The 16,886-nt window shown below is 36.9% G+C and overlaps 2 protein-coding genes across 4 annotated transcripts in view; one reads left to right on the top strand and one right to left on the bottom strand.

Annotated features, from left to right (window-relative positions):
* The window catches only part of LOC127789211 (uncharacterized), a 52,819-nt gene extending 46,891 nt beyond the window's left edge, over nt 1-5,928 (top strand). For all 3 annotated transcript variants that reach the window (XM_052318032.1, XM_052318034.1, XM_052318033.1), the window contains 3 exons: nt 4,767-4,919; nt 5,116-5,320; nt 5,581-5,928. In XM_052318032.1, the coding sequence (XP_052173992.1) occupies nt 4,767-4,919; nt 5,116-5,205 (243 nt within the window). In that variant the 3' untranslated portion in view covers nt 5,206-5,320; nt 5,581-5,928. The remainder of the gene's footprint in view (nt 1-4,766; nt 4,920-5,115; nt 5,321-5,580) is intronic.
* Nucleotides 5,929-8,582: 2,654 nt separating this feature from the next.
* The window catches only part of LOC127788509 (actin-related protein 7), a 53,518-nt gene continuing 45,214 nt past the window's right edge, over nt 8,583-16,886 (bottom strand). The window contains exons 5-7 of the mRNA XM_052316868.1: nt 15,118-15,301; nt 11,252-11,319; nt 8,583-8,932 (exon numbers count right to left, since the gene is read on the bottom strand). Coding sequence (XP_052172828.1) covers nt 8,780-8,932; nt 11,252-11,319; nt 15,118-15,301 — 405 coding nt within the window. The 3' untranslated portion in view covers nt 8,583-8,779. The remainder of the gene's footprint in view (nt 8,933-11,251; nt 11,320-15,117; nt 15,302-16,886) is intronic.

The following is a 16,886-nucleotide window of genomic DNA, read 5'->3' on the forward strand; positions in this document are numbered from 1 at the left end:
AGAATTGGAGGGAAAAAACTAAATTCTCATTCATAGTTCCCATCCTATATACAATGCCTTTTATAGGCGAGTCCCTTGATTAGTTAGGCCTAACCAAAAGGTACAATCAATATAAGCGTCAACCGCTAAGTACAACATCTAATGCACCCCCGTGTTTTATTACATAATTTCCCTCAGGGTTGTGACATCCCCCCCACCTAAAATTCTTCCTTGTCCCCAAGGAAGGTAAGTAATTGAGCAGCTCAAGGAAAATTCTTCAGCAACTGCAGAAATTATTCCCATGTGGTATTGTCTTGGTGTAAGTGTGACCACTACACCAACACCTAAATGAGGGATACGTTCTCTTAATGAATTACCCTTATGTCCCGGATAGCTTGGGGTTCCACATCTTCATCCATTGGCGACAAGTCAGTGCTCACAATAGTAGTAGGTTCCACCAATTTCTTTAGGAGGGATACGTGAAACACCGAGTGGATCTCCACTTCTCCTGGCAATTGGAGCCTGTAGGTCACCCTTCCCACTTAAAAGGGTCCAAAGTATTTTGGACTCAGTTTGGATCATGGTGTTGTAGAGAAAAAGTGTTGCAGGAATCTCTTCACTTTTAGAAACACTTGGTCACCTACATTGAAGCTCCGATCACTCTTATGGTCTGCAATTTGCTTCATTCTGCTTCTTGTTGTAGTAAGCTCCCTCTTTAGCAAATTGAGTATCTCTTGCCTGCTTCTAAGTTACTCCTTTTCCATTGTTTGTGCCTCTAAATGGTCCATCACTGCCAGAAGTGTAGGAGTTTTATACCCAAACAATGCCTCAAAGGGGGCCTTCCTGATGGAGTTGTGGTAGCTCGTGTTATACCACCATTGTGGTATGGAGAGCCATCTACCCTAGCTCTTGGGTTTTGCAAAGCACATACACCTCAAATAAGACTCCAAGCGCTGGTTGACCCTTTCGATCTGTCTGTCGATTTGGGGGTGATACGCGATTGACATGTGTAGCCCCACCCCTAGGCTCTTGAACAATTCTTGCCAAAAGTAACTTATGAATACCTTATCTCGGTATGATACAATGGACTTGGGAATTCCATGTATCTTGGCTACCACATCTAGAAATATCTGAGCAACCTCTAGGGTAGAGTAGGGGTGTGTGAGGCTGATGAAGTGAGCAACCTTTGTCAGCCTGTCAACCATTACCATAATGACATCCTTGCCTTCAAATTTTGGGAAGCATTCTATAAAGTCCATTGAGATTTCCTCCTAGGCTTGTTCAGGGATGGCCAGTGGCTATAGCAATCTCGGATACACCACTTGCTTATGCTTGCATCTTTGGCAAGTCATGTAAGCTGTCACAAACTCCATCACATCTTTTTTAAGTCCTGACCAACAAAACAATTGTCATGCCCTGTTGTAGGTTGCCGCGCCCTCCCCAGAGGGGAGCTGTGAAGCACCTGAAGTATCTTGGTTCTCAGCTCCTTATCATCCCCCACCACCAATCTCCCTTTGAATCTGATCAAGCCGTTGGAGAGCGAGTACCCCCGAGCATTAGTGGCTCTGACTATCAATTGGGCTTGCGGGGCTTTAGTCCACTCTGCCTTGTCATAGTTGCTAGTTAGGTCCCTCACCCAATCAGGTACCACTGTTGTGATTTCCTGACAAACCCCTTCTTCTTCTCTTCGTGATAGGGCATTTGCCACTACGTTTTCTTTACCCTTCCTGTACTGAATTTTATAATCAAGGCCCAACAGCTTGGACACCCCTTTCCTTTGTAGCTGGGTGTGGAGTCTTTGCTGCAACAAATGCCTTAAGCTCTGATGGTCTATTTTTATGACGAATTGGGTACCCTCCAAGTAGTGTCTCCACTTATCTATAGCCACAATCATAGCCAACAACTCCTCATATACGCTCATGCCCAGGTGCCTTGCAGCCAATGCTTGATTGATGTAGGTTATGGGCCTTCCCTCCTATACTAATATTTTCCCCACTCTACTGTCACATGCATCTGTCTCGATCACAAAGGGCTTAGAGAAATTCACTAGGGCCAGGACCGGTGCTTCTATTATTACCCTTTTAAGTGTGAGGAATGCAACCTCTGCTTGGGGATTCCAATTAAAATTACCCTTCTTAAGTAGCTCGGTTGGTGGCTTATTGATTATCCCATAGTGCTTTATGAATCTTAGGTAGTACCCCGTCAGCCCTAGGAATCCCCTCAACTCTTTGATTGCGATAGGCCTTGTCCATTCTAGCATGGCTATAATTTTTCTTCGATCTGTGCTGACTCCCTTGCACGAAATTATATGCCCTAAATACTCCACCTCTTCCCTTATAAAGGTACATTTGGACAGCTTCACATAGAGTTGGTTGGCTTTTAAGGATTTCAAAGGTGGTTTTAAGGTGGGATAGTTGTTTTAGGTCAGGGTTGTAAACCAAGATTTCATCAAAGAAGACAAATATGAATTTTCTTAGATGAGGGGCAAACAAGTGGTTCATCAAGGCCTGAAAAGTGGTTGGGGTATTGGTGAGTCCAAATGGCATCACCTTAAATTCATATAGGCCCTGGTGTGTTATGAAGGCGGTCTTTGGAATGTCTGCAGGGTTCATCTTGATCTAATGATACCCTGCACGGAGTGGTGGCAGTAAGCTTGCACATTTGTAGTGGCTATACATCTTGCTGTCGTTAGCCACCATGACAGACAAGGGAGTGGTGGCAGTAAGCTTGCATCCTAACTCCATGGTAGTGGCTTCATTCAAGAAGTTGTGGGTGCTGCCACTGTCTATTAACACCACAATCCTCCTCTTCCCAGCTTGTCCTCTCACCTTGATGATCTTTCTAGTGGGTTCCCCCTTGAGCGCGTGAAAGGAAATCTCTCCCCCCTTGTGGTCTTGTGCCTCCTCTAGAACATCTTCCACAATGGCCCCACTATTCACTTCTTCTTCCTTCTCATCCATCCCGTCCATATTCAACAACTGCCTGCGACATTGATGGTCAGTGCCATAACGCTCCCCACATCTAAAACATAACCCCAATTGCCTCCTTTGCTCCAAGGTGGGGTTCCTGATTGCCAAGGGTTGTTGATTCCCCTTCTGTTGGCCTGCAGTCACTCCTGACCTCGAAGCCTTGGAGTTTACCTCTGCAGGTGGGCTAAGCAATGGAAGGGTCCGAGATTGAACTCGATTCTTCCTGTAGACAGCCTCCAAGGTAAGCTCCTGCAACCTTGCCTTTTCAGCTACTTGTCTAACGATGGAGGGCATCATCATCTTCACTAAGGACCCCAACTCGTCCTTGAGTCCACTGATGAAGCTACATAATATTGCTCAATGAGGGATGGTTGAACATTCCACATTAAGGCCCTTAACTCCTTGAATTTCTCTAGGTATTTCGTTACATTCCCCTCCTGTCTAAGTTTATTGAACTCTTCAATGACATCAACCATATTTTTCTTTCCAAACCTCCTACATAGCTCTTCAGCAAAATCAATCCAACGAGTCTCCATTCTCCTTGATCGGATCCATCCTTGAAAGCAGGAATTAGTCATATCATTGAGATAGGTTGTGGCCAAGGTGATCCTCTTAGGTCCTACCACATTATAAAAATAGAAAAAATGCTCACACTTATGGATCCACCACCTCGGTTTGGATCCGTCAAATAGAGGTATCTCCAACCTTGACAATGGTGTGGTGGTACCAGTATGCAGATTAGTCTCCCTTACCTGGACACTCGACCCTGTGTCATGTAACTCGTCCACCTCTACTCCTTGCGGATGAGGAAGTATGCCTTGGGCAGCCAGATCTGAATTGGCCGCTAATCTAGGGGGAAATTCCTGTGGCAGCCGGAATTGTGGTAGGGTAGGGACGACAGCATGTTGAACATGCTATTGATTCGCTGCCTAAACTGATCCATAGCTTCTCGATTCCTTTCCAATTCTCACTGCATGTTCTCTGGAGAGGTGGACAAGTCCTCCCGCATCCCATCCCTAATCGCAGTTCCCGACTCTGTGTGATTGCTTCATGCATCTGAGTCATCGCGAACTCAATTGCTTCCATCCTCAACTCCACCTACTTAAGTCTCATTCCTTTCGCCATCTTCCGATCCGATCTCACTTCCAACCACCGTCGTGGAATCATATCGTTGGGGACCATCAGCTTTGATACTAGAATGTCACGCCTCCAATATGAGGTGTGTGGCTAATTCTGGAAATTATGAACAAAAGAGAAATGGAGGGGAAATTTGAAAGATGAGGGAGAATTAGAGAGAAAAGAGAGGGAAAGAACCAAATTCTCATTCATAGTTCTCGTCCTCTATTACAATGCCTTTTATAGGCGATTCCCTTGGTTAGTTAGGCATAACCAGAAGGTACAATCAATATAAGTGTCAACCGCTAGGTATAACATCTAATGCTCCCTTGTGTTTTATTACATAATAGCCCTCAGGGTCACGACACAGCTTTAAACTGATGGACAGTTAACCACAAGTGATTCATCATGCATATGTTAGATCAAATGCAAATTTTGTCAGTTTTATTCGCCCAGTTGTAGTTGTGGTTCTGCTAATGTTGTTGGCTGTCTGATTGATATATTTTGTAATATATTGTGTATGAGCAAAAGAAGGATCCTATTTGACTTCAACTTAAAAGTTGACACTTAGCAAACTGTATCATATCATTGCTCACATTAACCGAAATCTTTATTTTGAGTGCCCAGGCTTATGCTTTAATTGATAGTTTGTACTTTTGTGATTATAATCTTATGAAGTCCTGGTTCTTTGTTCCCTGGCAGCATGGAGGTGGGCAGGTGTTCAAAACCCTTCAGTGGCTGGTTCAGAATCACAAGGCTGAGAAGATTTCTATAGGGGTTATTGTCGCTGAGGATGAGAGCTGGGCTTTGCGCCACCTAAAGCATTGTGCTTCAGAGGGGAGGATACCCGTGATGGTTGGTACTTTTGATAACCACTCTCCTGCTAAAAATGGCTCGACTGTGTAGAGATAATATTAAGCTCTAGATTATTGAGCAAAAGCTATAGTCTGAAGCCTGCCTTCCAATGCATAAAAAGGGCCAAATAATCTTATCTTTCCCCTTCTTTTTTCAATGGTGTGCACTCTCTATTATAATTGTTTTCTTAATGCAGTCTGCTAGCTGGATTATAAGCAGCTTACATGCCGGGAAGCTTATTCCTTTTTCTTGGGGCACCATGATTCCTCCTCTCTGCTGCAAATAAAGACTGCAGATTTTCCAGCGGTGTATAAGCCGGTTGATGATTAGATGCTTGTATTATTGCTTTGATGAAAAAAGAACAGTTCAAGCGATTTAGGTCATAAAGTCACTGTGATCAGGTAATGCATGTCTTGACTGACAAGTAAATTCGTCCCATAATGATTGATATTGCGGCTGATTCCAGTGAAGCAGTAAATTCATTCACTGGTAAAGTTATAACACTGGAAGTCATTTTTAAAAGGATCAAAGGGGTAAAGTTAGTTTAATGTTTCTACAAAAATTGGTATTAATGCAAACAGTTAACTGGAACAAAGAAACAAGCCTTAGGATTCCTACTTGTAATGTATTGAATATTGTTCAGCTGTGGTTTATTTTGCAGGTTTGGATGTAGTAGATAGGTAGGTGACTCATTGGAGTATATATGTTGTGCACTCCTCCAGAGGACGCTAGGATTTTATTATTGGAACTGGAAATCCTAAAAGTGATGAGCTGAAGAGCCTCTTGATATTGCATTTTGTTTGGGATAAACAATCTTTCTTGGTGATTTGTGTGGAAAAGTTGGAGGTGTAAAATAAAAGTTCTGATGTAGAACAGTGCATCACCATGGGAATAATCCCCCCTCTCTCTCTCTCTCTCTCCTGCTAATGTTTGTATCTCTAGTATGGCTGTGCTGCCAGATCTATTGTACATTTTCATTGTACAAAATAAAATAAAATAAATTAAATCATTTGATAATGGTTTTTTTTTTTTTTGGATGATTTTTTTATTTGTACTTTTTGAAAGTATGGAAATTTAGATGATTCAAGATATGGCTTGTACCTTTTAATTTAAAAGGTCAGTAGGTCCATTGGTCAGTGTGTTTAAGAAAATTTTTATTAAGTCATTTGAAATAGTTGATTCAATGATGGCGGGGGGGGAGGAGCTTTTTATTTGTCTTGATATTTGTATATATATTTTTGCCTCTAGTTTCGTACTCATATTTTTAAGATATTTTGTTTAACTTTTTATCTTCATAGTTGTAGGGCAATGGATCTTCCATGAGTATCTATATACTTGATATATATTATTCTAACAAATTTATAATCAAAATTTAAATAATTTTACAATAATTTAATAACAAAATAATATGATAGTTCAAACAAAAAGTTAAATCATAATTGTAATATTTAAATTGTTTTAATGAATTAAATAATAAAAATTACCATCTTGGTTGATGGCGAAGATGAGAAAATAAAAGATATGATAAGTAGGTTAAGAGTCTTAAATATCAAGTTTGTAGGGATATGTTTAATTTGGGGGGTTTTTCTTTGGAATATTTAAATTATAATATATAATTATTGGGATAAGGTACTTGACTAGCATTTTAAATATCTTACTCTTTTTTTATGAATATTTTTTAATATTTAAACCCTCTTTGCCAAAGTAAAATTTTGATAAATAATTAAGAAATAGCCTAGTATAGTTAATTTTTTTGCTTTTCAACTTAATTCATATGTAAAACAATTAACTAAAGCTTAAGACAATTCAAGTTAAAGTTGAAGTTGAAGTGACTACTATAATAAAATTATTACTACTGGTGATTGGGCCCCCTAGGGGTTCCTCTTTTATTTGGTTGAATTTCTTTATATTTCACTTTTATAGAAATTTCATTTTCAAATCGTATGAGACAAAATTTATTATATGGTCCATACTTGTAAAAATGTCACTAACATATTACTTTATTGATAGAGTAATTTTAAAAGTATGTTTTCATATAATTTTCTTGTTCATTAAAAAATTAATTTTTTGAGCCTATGTTCTATTATATAAACAAACATTCTATTCTATTTTATTCTATTTTGATGGTCAAATTTTATTAATAAAGTGATTTTTAATTTTTTATGTTTAAAAAAAAATAAAGATAATTATTTCTTAGAGTTGAATTTATGACTTTCATATTACAATATACTTGAGTTTGAACAATTTTACCATTATGTTAAAACTCATCATCTTCATTTGAAATTTTCCATTGTTTTAAATCAAACAACCACTGTGACGTATATTATATACACTAAACTAAATGACCTCTTAAAGGAAATTTTCTATTTGTTTGATTGACACAAAACTCAGCATTATGATTAGGTGCTAATATATTATTAAGTAAATTTGAATCAGTTTGAGCTATTTTTTTTATATTTTATAAGTTAAGTCAGAGTGGTCAGATTCATATTATTAAATTACTACTACTACTAGTAGTAGTAGTAGTATCAACAGATACATATTGTTCCAATTGAAAATGAGCAGCTACTGCCATTTTGGTGTCAACAGATACCATATTGTTCCAACTTAAAAGTGACCTAAAAATCGATTGTTATCCTTTTAAGATATATGTATTTAAATTTTTTATTCTTAAAATCACAACTATGATGTTTCAATAGTTGCTAATGCAATAATAATGTGACTTACTTGGTAATTTGAGAAATAATTTCATTTGGCAATTATTGATGTGCCCCATTCTCAATTCAATAATATTATTATTGTTGACATAAAAAAAAAAAAAAAAGTTAATTAAGGGGAGAGGGAGAGAAAAACCCAGTCTCAGTCTCAAATAAAGGAACGAACCAATCCTCTCTCCACAAAACATTTTAACAAGATACTAAGATCATCTTGAAAAACATAGAATAACTTCATCGCTAACTCAACCGTCATACTCTTGAGAACTCAGCCTCTTTATTCACAAAACTTTTACAGTTCTCTTCCATCAATCCTTCAAAACAACTCTCCCAAACAAAAGCCCATCCTAGAGATGAAGACCCCCCCCCCCCCCCCCCCCCATAACCCTTCAATTTCAAGTTGAAACCTCCACGTTGGTTTTCTTTAATTTGTAGTTAATGTAAGATGATACGAATATTTGTTGATTTTTAATTTGAACTTTACTGATTCTATTCTACAATTAATTTAAAATGTGCATTGTACTTGTCCACCCCCCACCCCACCCCCCAAAAAAAAAAAACAGTTATTCTTCAATGGTGGGATTAATCGTGAATGTGAAAATAAAAAATTAAAAAATTTTAAATAAAAACTCATTCAAACAGGAGCAACTACATTAAAGCTAGGGTGTGCAATTGCTAATAGTGTCCTTCGCCCTTTCATGTTATGTATATAAATTATTATACCCTCTCTGAAATAAGCAAAATGGGAACAGTTAAGTAATGCCTAAAAAAATAGTATATAAATTTGAGACTTCTATCATCGCCCTGATCTAAGATCCTGACTCTGCCACTGTATTCAAAGGATAACATCAAATATGGTGCTTGCTTATGAGTAATTTATGTTCATGCCCTATAACTAGAACAGATGTTAGAGAGAGAGAGTGTCAGACATGAATGATCTCAACAGGAATGTGCCAGAAAACTCACTGGGCATTCTGGGAGAGTTGATTTTGGCCATAATAATTAGATTATCAAGAGCTTCTACAAGACGAAGATCATCCGCTGCCTGTGAAAGGACCAAGGACTGTATCATTGGATTACAGTGAGGGGCATTTAGTTTCACAAGTAATTATACATACTGACTGAGACTGAATACAACAACAATTTCTAGAAACATTTGCGGTGCACAATGGAAGGTCCAGATTCGTCGTAATCGGCCTTGGTCATATGCTGGTTCTGTGGGAACACTACTTTGGCAAGTATGGCGCCTCCCACCCATGCTGAATATTTGGTCAAGTTCTCTGGCATGTATTCTGGAGGCTGCAAGTAATTTACAACACCAATGCACTTCCATTCATTAGCATCCATCCATTAATATTCGATGTCACTAAATACCCCCCCCCCCGCGGCAAGTAATTTACAACACCAATGCACTTCCATTCATTAGCATCCATCCATTAATATTCGATGTCATTAGCATCCATCCATTAATATTCGATGTCACTAAATACCACCCCAAAAAAAGAAAACTAGAAGAAGACAACATCAATTAGAATTGCAACATTTTTAGTCAAAGCAGATTGCCAACCCTCAGTTTTAATCATGAATGAAAACGCCCTTTCATACAATAAAGAAATTTCTTGAATAAAGATGTTGAGTTAATAGTTCAGGCCAGAGCTTTGAGATAGATAGTTAAAATGGAAAAGTGCATGTGGCATTTTATGAGATAGTAAGATTAAGACAGCTTTATTGTATGGCATGGAAAGTTGGTCAGTAAAGTGCCACCATGTGCGAAATATGAGCGAGATGAAGATATTAAAATAGATGTGCAGCCATACAAGAAAATATAGAATTAAAAATAAAATTATTCTTAATAAGGTCAAAGTGGCTCATGGCTCCTATTAACGATAAGATGCAAGAGATAGATTACGATGGTTTGCTCATGTGATAAAAAGACCACTATAGGCTCTTTGCATGGAGAGTGAATAGAGTGGACAGAGTTAGCAAAAGAGGGAGAACAAGACCAAAACAGACTTGCTGGAAAAACTCAAGTTTGATATCAAGTCTTACAAAAGATAAAACCATGAATAGAAATGAACAAAATGCAAGAATTCATGTAGCGGACACCATATAATGGGATACAGGCTTGGTAAATTGTTGTACCCAAATCAAAAGAAAGGACTTTGACCAACTCAGCATATACTTTTTCCACATAAGAGGGGTGTTCAAAATGCATGGCTGCACAGAAAATGTGCAAAGTGTAGTGAGGCAAATAGGAATTCTCATGAACATGCTGAGAATATCAGGATCCCAATTTTCATTAATCCTTTTCTAGACTATGGCACATAGGTATACCCATTAAGTTTCTCATGAATTAACTGCCAATCCCTAATAAAATCACAAGACAATTCTGGTGTGTCCCATGGGAAACTGTCTGCGACTCGAACACCGATCTACATTTCATGACTTCTAATTTTATCAATAGATCCAACTTTCTATTTTGCTTAAATTTTAGATTCTTATCCAATAACTTCGTCATTAATTAATGATGTGGTGAGGCTTGCCTTCAGGTCATGCTCCAATTTTGCAATTATAACAGCAAAGCTTAAACAGAAGACAAAGCTTGGCACGTCATCAATTAGCAACAAAGCTTAACAAAATTAGATGGGTATCTAGAATTGAAACGAAGGAAAAAGTTGGAAGTCCCTATTGAAAAAAATAAAAATTGAGTAAAAATATGGAAACATAATGAAAGTTGAGTATTTTTTTGGTAATTTACCATTTAAAAATTATATATAACTTTTCTCACCATAAAAAGGGCATTTAAAAAAGGGTTAATTACCAAAAAGCTACCAAACTTTGGCCAATGCATCAATTTTACAACAAAATTTTATCACTAAAATATTTTTCTACAAAATATATTTTTAAGTAAATATTATATATTGCAAATTATAATATATACTAAATATTATAATATACATTACGGTTTACACTTTGATTTTGATTTTTCTGTGACAAACCAAAGCCAAACCATAACTTGTTTTGCCCAAAAATTTCCAAACTGAATCAGTTTTTAAAAAAATCTTAAATCAAACCAAATTAACTATTAAGTAGTTCAATTTGGTTTAACTGTTTAGACCAAACTATGGACAAACCTAGTAGCAATGGTAACATTGCACCTCTGTGACTAGGTCACCAGTTTAAGTTATAGAAATAGCCTCTTTGAAAAGTCTTGTAACGGTAAAGCTGCATACAGAGATGACCCTCCCCCAATCCATCAAGCTGCAAAACCATCCCTCAGTCAAATATTTCCTACACCTTTCAATCTACTAATCCTACATCTTTTCTTCAAGATTTGCAAAACCTTAAACCTTCAAAGAGTTCCTTAATTTATTCCATTAGACTGTCAACCTTGCACATGTTACTATCAAGCTTCCTAGTGATAAGGAGGAGAGGATACTTCATATTTGTCCTCCATCACCACAGGGAAAACGCTACTTGACCATAAAGTCTATGAACTTCTTTCTAGAATGAGGACTAATTAATTGGTAAGATGGAAGAGAAAAACATTAAAAAGTCTTGCCTTCTTAAAGTGAATTGCAGAGCAAAGGTAAACCACAAGATGGTGAAATAAATTACCTTCACTAAAGAAGGACGGATAGCTGATGAGCAAAGGCCTGCTTCTCTCTGGAATCTTTCTTCAAAACCTGAAGGGGGAGGATATAAACTGGAGTCAGCAGCTAGCTACAGTTTATTCCCAATCAACCATGAAATCAACAAAGCACACTCATTTAAATCTAAGCCATAAACGAGATGGGCAACATGAATGACATGATCTGCATCTACCAAGGACATCAATATGAAGTATAATTGAAGAGTTCAAAGTAAAATCTCAAAATTAAAACATAAAGTACGGATTAAACAATTCACAATTATTATATCTAATGAGATAGAGCTGTATCTCAAGCATGCCATTTTTCAGGTCTCTGTTGCTTGTGTGGAGTGCTCACTGAGGTGCAAAAGTGCTTGGAGCCTAGGCACCAGGCATTAGGTGTAGGCATAAGCCTTTTTCACAGGCTTCTTCCAAGTTTCTGAACACCATATATAAATATTTGCGATTATCTCTACACATTTCTATTAAACATCTTAGTAAGTAGATAGCTTTCACTATTGTTCTAGCCTTCTGGGCATTAAACCAAATAGACTAGAGTCCCTGACTTCTCTTCCTAACCTTTGTTCAATCACCCTTTCCAAAGTTTCATAGTAGACACACAACTTTGAACATCTTTATTCTTGTCCATGGGCACTAGAGGGCTCTTTCTTCACTTGTTAGGCATTCCATTTAGGGATCATATTAAATATTTTCATTAACCATAAAATGCGTTATTCTGCCATGCATTCCTATTGAGATGTTATTCAGTCCAACTACTTTACCATTCTTTATTGTTTTCATAGCTTGCTTCACTTTGTTCAAAAAATTATGTCTTTAAAACATATAATTTCTATCCTCTTCAGAATTACCAACATTTCCCAATATAACATTTGTTTCCTCACATTCATTGGATACAACATACCAAGTCCTAATCATATTAGGTAAGGTCGGCTAAATGAGTCTTAGCTTGCCAATCATATTTATCTATGACAATAAAATTATTGCCCAGGTCACGGGTAATAATTTCCAACCAAGTTTTCCTTTTAATTTTTTTCTACCTATTTTGCTACAAACTTCTTCTATTCCATCTACGCTCCTCACAAGAGCATCTATTGGTCTTCTAATTCAATGGATAACTTTGAGAATACTCCCATCTTTCCTTGATCACACCCTTTTCCTTATGCAGTTTACTTGTCTCAAATCCCTTGTTTCTTTCTCTTGCTTCAGCCATAGCTTATATACATCTCTCTCTCTCTGCTTTTTTCCTTGTCAAATCAAGGGTACAAAATTTTCACAAGTTTCAATCTTGCTCTACTATTTTTTTTTTTTAATCTTTCTTTTTGCAAATTAAGATATGTATGTAAAATTTGTTTATAATGAAATATCCAAACTCCAAACACTTTTGTACTAGTTGTCAGCTACCTAATGCAATCCTCCTATTTTTCATATTACAGTCAATAATGCTAATATCCTCAATGCAAAAGTGTACAGAATATGGTAATGTTATACCTTCCAACTACTATTATAATCAATTAGGATAAATTCATAACCCATTTTCATCACACAGTGGGATAAAAGCTTGATATGTTCTTCAAGAACTAATTTTTTAGGACTGATTTCATACAATCCCAACAAGACTCCAAATTCACATGTTACAGCACTCAGAACCAAGCTATAAGAAGCAGGGTAAAGGGAATGAAACATAATAATCAAATGTGAGATTTTATATTTCCAAAAAAATTCCTGCATGCAACAGTAGAGGAGTAGATATGGTCCAAGGCCCACAGACACTAAGCAACAACTGACTTATCATGCAACCAATAGGCGCATACAGCTTGCAAGATGACTGGACCCAACATAGGTCAGGGTTGTCCTGGCTTGACCTGGAGTCCATTGGCTAGCACACCCCCATTCCTGGGTTTGGCTTCAAGTTTTCAACCTGCATACAGCCCACACTGTCATGGAAGGGCCAGCCAAATTCACACTGCTAGCAACCACCTAACAACAAGCAAGAAGCAAGTGCCAGTCATGTAGCCACTCAATTACATCCAAAACGGTAGGCAAGTGGCTTCTGTACAACCACTGCAATGAGAAGTAGCATATACGTAGCCAAAACGATGAAGAATCGATGACACGTTGCTTAAAATAACCCCATAGATGTAGCTTTTAAGCACCTCTCTGAAAGTCAACCAGCTTCTACAAGGCCATCTTTTACCCCAAGACTAAGCAAAGCTCACAGAAAAATCAATATATATATATATATGTAATATGTAAAGGCCTAAACCTCAGAATAACTAAAAATGTACTTCAATTTAACAAATCTAACCCCGTAAACATCTTTCCCCCTTTTGCATTGTAGAACAAACCACCTTTGTTTGTTTCCTACCAAATATAGCCATGTCCCTTCACCAAGCAAAAACAATAAGTAAAAGGACAAGTACAAAATCTTGGACAAAGCATACTTAGGAGCACGAGTTTGAGTAAGATTTTTCAATATTTTGCATTAGCTTCAGGTTAAGATGCTATTAAAAAAAATTCATTATAATTCTTCATTGATAAAATTTAGTTATACCATAGTTACCAAGAGCATGGTATGGGAAAAAGTATGGGATATGTTCGTAGGCTAAATTTTGGTATGAAGAGAGTAGGCTAATTGGTCCGTTATTTTGGGTCGTGGTACGTTTTATAGTTGTACTTGAGTCAAAATTAGTTAGATTGATACTTTGACATTATAGAAGTTGATTTCCCTTGTTTTGTTTTGAATTTTTTTCTAGGTTCTTGAACAACTTATGGAATGAAAAATCCTATGCAAATGAAGTTAGGTTTGAATATAACTCAAAATGAAATAGTATATACAAGAAATCAAGGTAGGCAAGGTTTCTTTTTTCTAATCTTCTTTGAAAATTATTCAACTCTACGTTTCTTCCCTAGCTTTTAATTTTTTTAAACTCATGCACTGCTTGGGATCCCATTCTTGGGGATTCAGAACATGTTCCTTGCAATCTCGAGACATAAGATAACCACGATTTGGGATATGTAATCTTGATTGCGGTTCTAGGTGGTAGCAGGGAACCTGGTAAGTATGGTTCATATTTCATCCCTAATTAGAAATATAAGGACATGTCAACAGTTCCTTTAGTTTACTTGGGCCATGGGTAAGTGTATGTCAAGACCTAAGTCTTTGAATCTAGGGTTTTTGATGTAGAAACGAGAAGGAAGAATTGAAGAAAGAAACTGAGAAATTAGGGAGGAAACAGAGAAGAGGAGAATTGAGAAAGAAACCGAGAAACTGTATTGAATTCTTAGTTGATCTCAATACAAGTTGGTTAGCTTTATATATAGCTAATCAATCAGCAGTTACAAATCAGTTACAGGTTCTTTGCAAAGAAATAATCTGCTACAACTGATATATAAGATAAGCCCTACAGCCTACAAGCTTGACAGAGTATAAGGATTATGTTATGTTATTGGGTCTTGGTATATGTCCCTCAGTAGTCTAAGTAGTTTTACCATCAAATTCTGATATTCTGATACTGAACTCTTATTTTAAATGCAAGAGAAGGCTATTATTGTTTAAGATGTTTCTGCCACTAGAGTTAGGTTGTTGCCTTTGCTGTCACAACTTGGATGGAAGGCTAAGCTATGAAACATTCAACACAAGCACTTTATTCAGTCCTGTGCCCATAAGCTAAATGACATCCAATATTACTTCTAAAATGTAACATGTGGACCAACTGAACTGGTAAGATGTTACTCACATCAATTGTATATTTATGGCCCAATTCAGGCAACAATTTTGAATGGGGAACTAAGTTACTCGAAAATATGCTAGTACAGAGAGAATAATACCAACCAGTCATTGAAACAGTGCCACCACAAAGTACTGTATTTTCCAGCAGTTGACGATGATTCTCAGATGACACAGTTGAGATACTTCGAACAAGCTGCTCAACTATTCCATGTGCATCTAAACCCAAAATGGATGGTCGGAATAGAGCCTCACCAACAGTATACCTTTCTCTTCCTATGGTGATAACCTGAAAGTGGAATGGCAAAGTTACATTGAGCTAAAAAACCATAGGAAGTTAAAAGAAACAAAAACATGCAATAAATAGAAACCTAAGAAGCTCAAGGGGGTATTTGGTAAGTAAACAACATATATAATACAATGACCAAATTTATTTTCTTTTCCTTTCTTTTTCTGTTTTTCTGGTTCTAAGATCAGCTTTGTTGCACAGCAAAAAATGCTTGGCAGTAAAGCACCAACATGTGCAAAAAATGAGTGTAACACAGTAGTCAAAGCTCTGCCTTGGCACTGAGTTGAGGTGCCATCCAGAGGTGCTTGCCTAGGAACATGAGGCACATTCCTAATGCACCTCATATCATAGCTTCAGCTAGCTTGCTTTTGGCTGTTCTGTTTTGCACTTTTGCATTCTTTTCCATGTTCTTCTAGTCCCTTGTCATATCTTATTTTATAGTGTTATGAGATTAATATTCACTGTTTCACACTGAATACTCACTGTTCATGGCTTCAGCTGTTTTTTAATTTTTTTTTTTCTTTCTTCTAAGTGATGGAACACAACTATATCAATTATCTTCATTCACCACCATCTCATGAAACTTCTCCATATGAAGATAGTGTTGAAACTTCATTTCATCATTACTCTGTCAGGGGATGTTATCCACTGTTGGTCCCAAGTCTAGATAAAGGAGGAGGGTTGCATTAGGTAGCCGACAGTCAGCATAAAACTTAGTCGGATCCAAATATGAATTCTAGACAAACTATCTGTTGGGGCGTAACCCACATAGAAGTCTAGAATTTATGTAGGTGACCCCATATAGTGGGATAAAGGTTGGATATATTGTTGTTTCTTCTAATCTGTTGTTCTGTTTTACAATTATGTTCTCCCCCCCCCCCCCCCCCCCCCGGGGCCGTTCTGCTAATCTATTGTTCTGAACTTCTTTTCAATTCATTTGTTTGTTCTGTGCTGTTTTTCTTTTTATATACAGCTCTATGAAACTAATTGTTTATTTTTTATAACATTTAGGTTTGAATTTAAATTTAATGACCAAGATTGAGAAATGAGAAATAATGTCAAAATTTTAAAATATGAATTGAGAAGTTAGACTATGATTTAAAATCATTTGTGCTTTGTTAGGTTTTCAATTTGTATTTAATTTTACTTTCTCTTCATTTTATGAATTTGTCAACTTGTTTCAAAATTTGAAACAATGCTTCCTGTTGATGTTGTAGACTTCTAGTGTTTAGTTGAAATCATGTTAGTCATTATTATAGAGTTGGTTATTGCTATTCATAATTTTATGAGTTTGCATTTACCTCTTTATGTGGAAAATAATGGCATCTAAGAATTTTATACACATTTTTGATAATTGTATGCCTTGCATCTATGAGGTGTGTGCCTGCGCCTTGCACCTCAGACCTCTGCTCCAAGCACTTCTACACCCATTGTGCCTTGCACATTGGACAACTATAGTGTAACAGAGATGAAGATGTTAAGATAGACATGCAGCTATACAGAAAAATGAAGCTATTAGCAAAAAGACTAAAGTAGCTCCTACTAAAGATAAGTTACATTAGATATGATTGTGATGGTTTTGTCA

This window comes from Diospyros lotus, chromosome 13 (assembly GCF_014633365.1).
Source record: "Diospyros lotus cultivar Yz01 chromosome 13, ASM1463336v1, whole genome shotgun sequence".
Lineage (NCBI taxonomy): Eukaryota > Viridiplantae > Streptophyta > Magnoliopsida > Ericales > Ebenaceae > Diospyros > Diospyros lotus.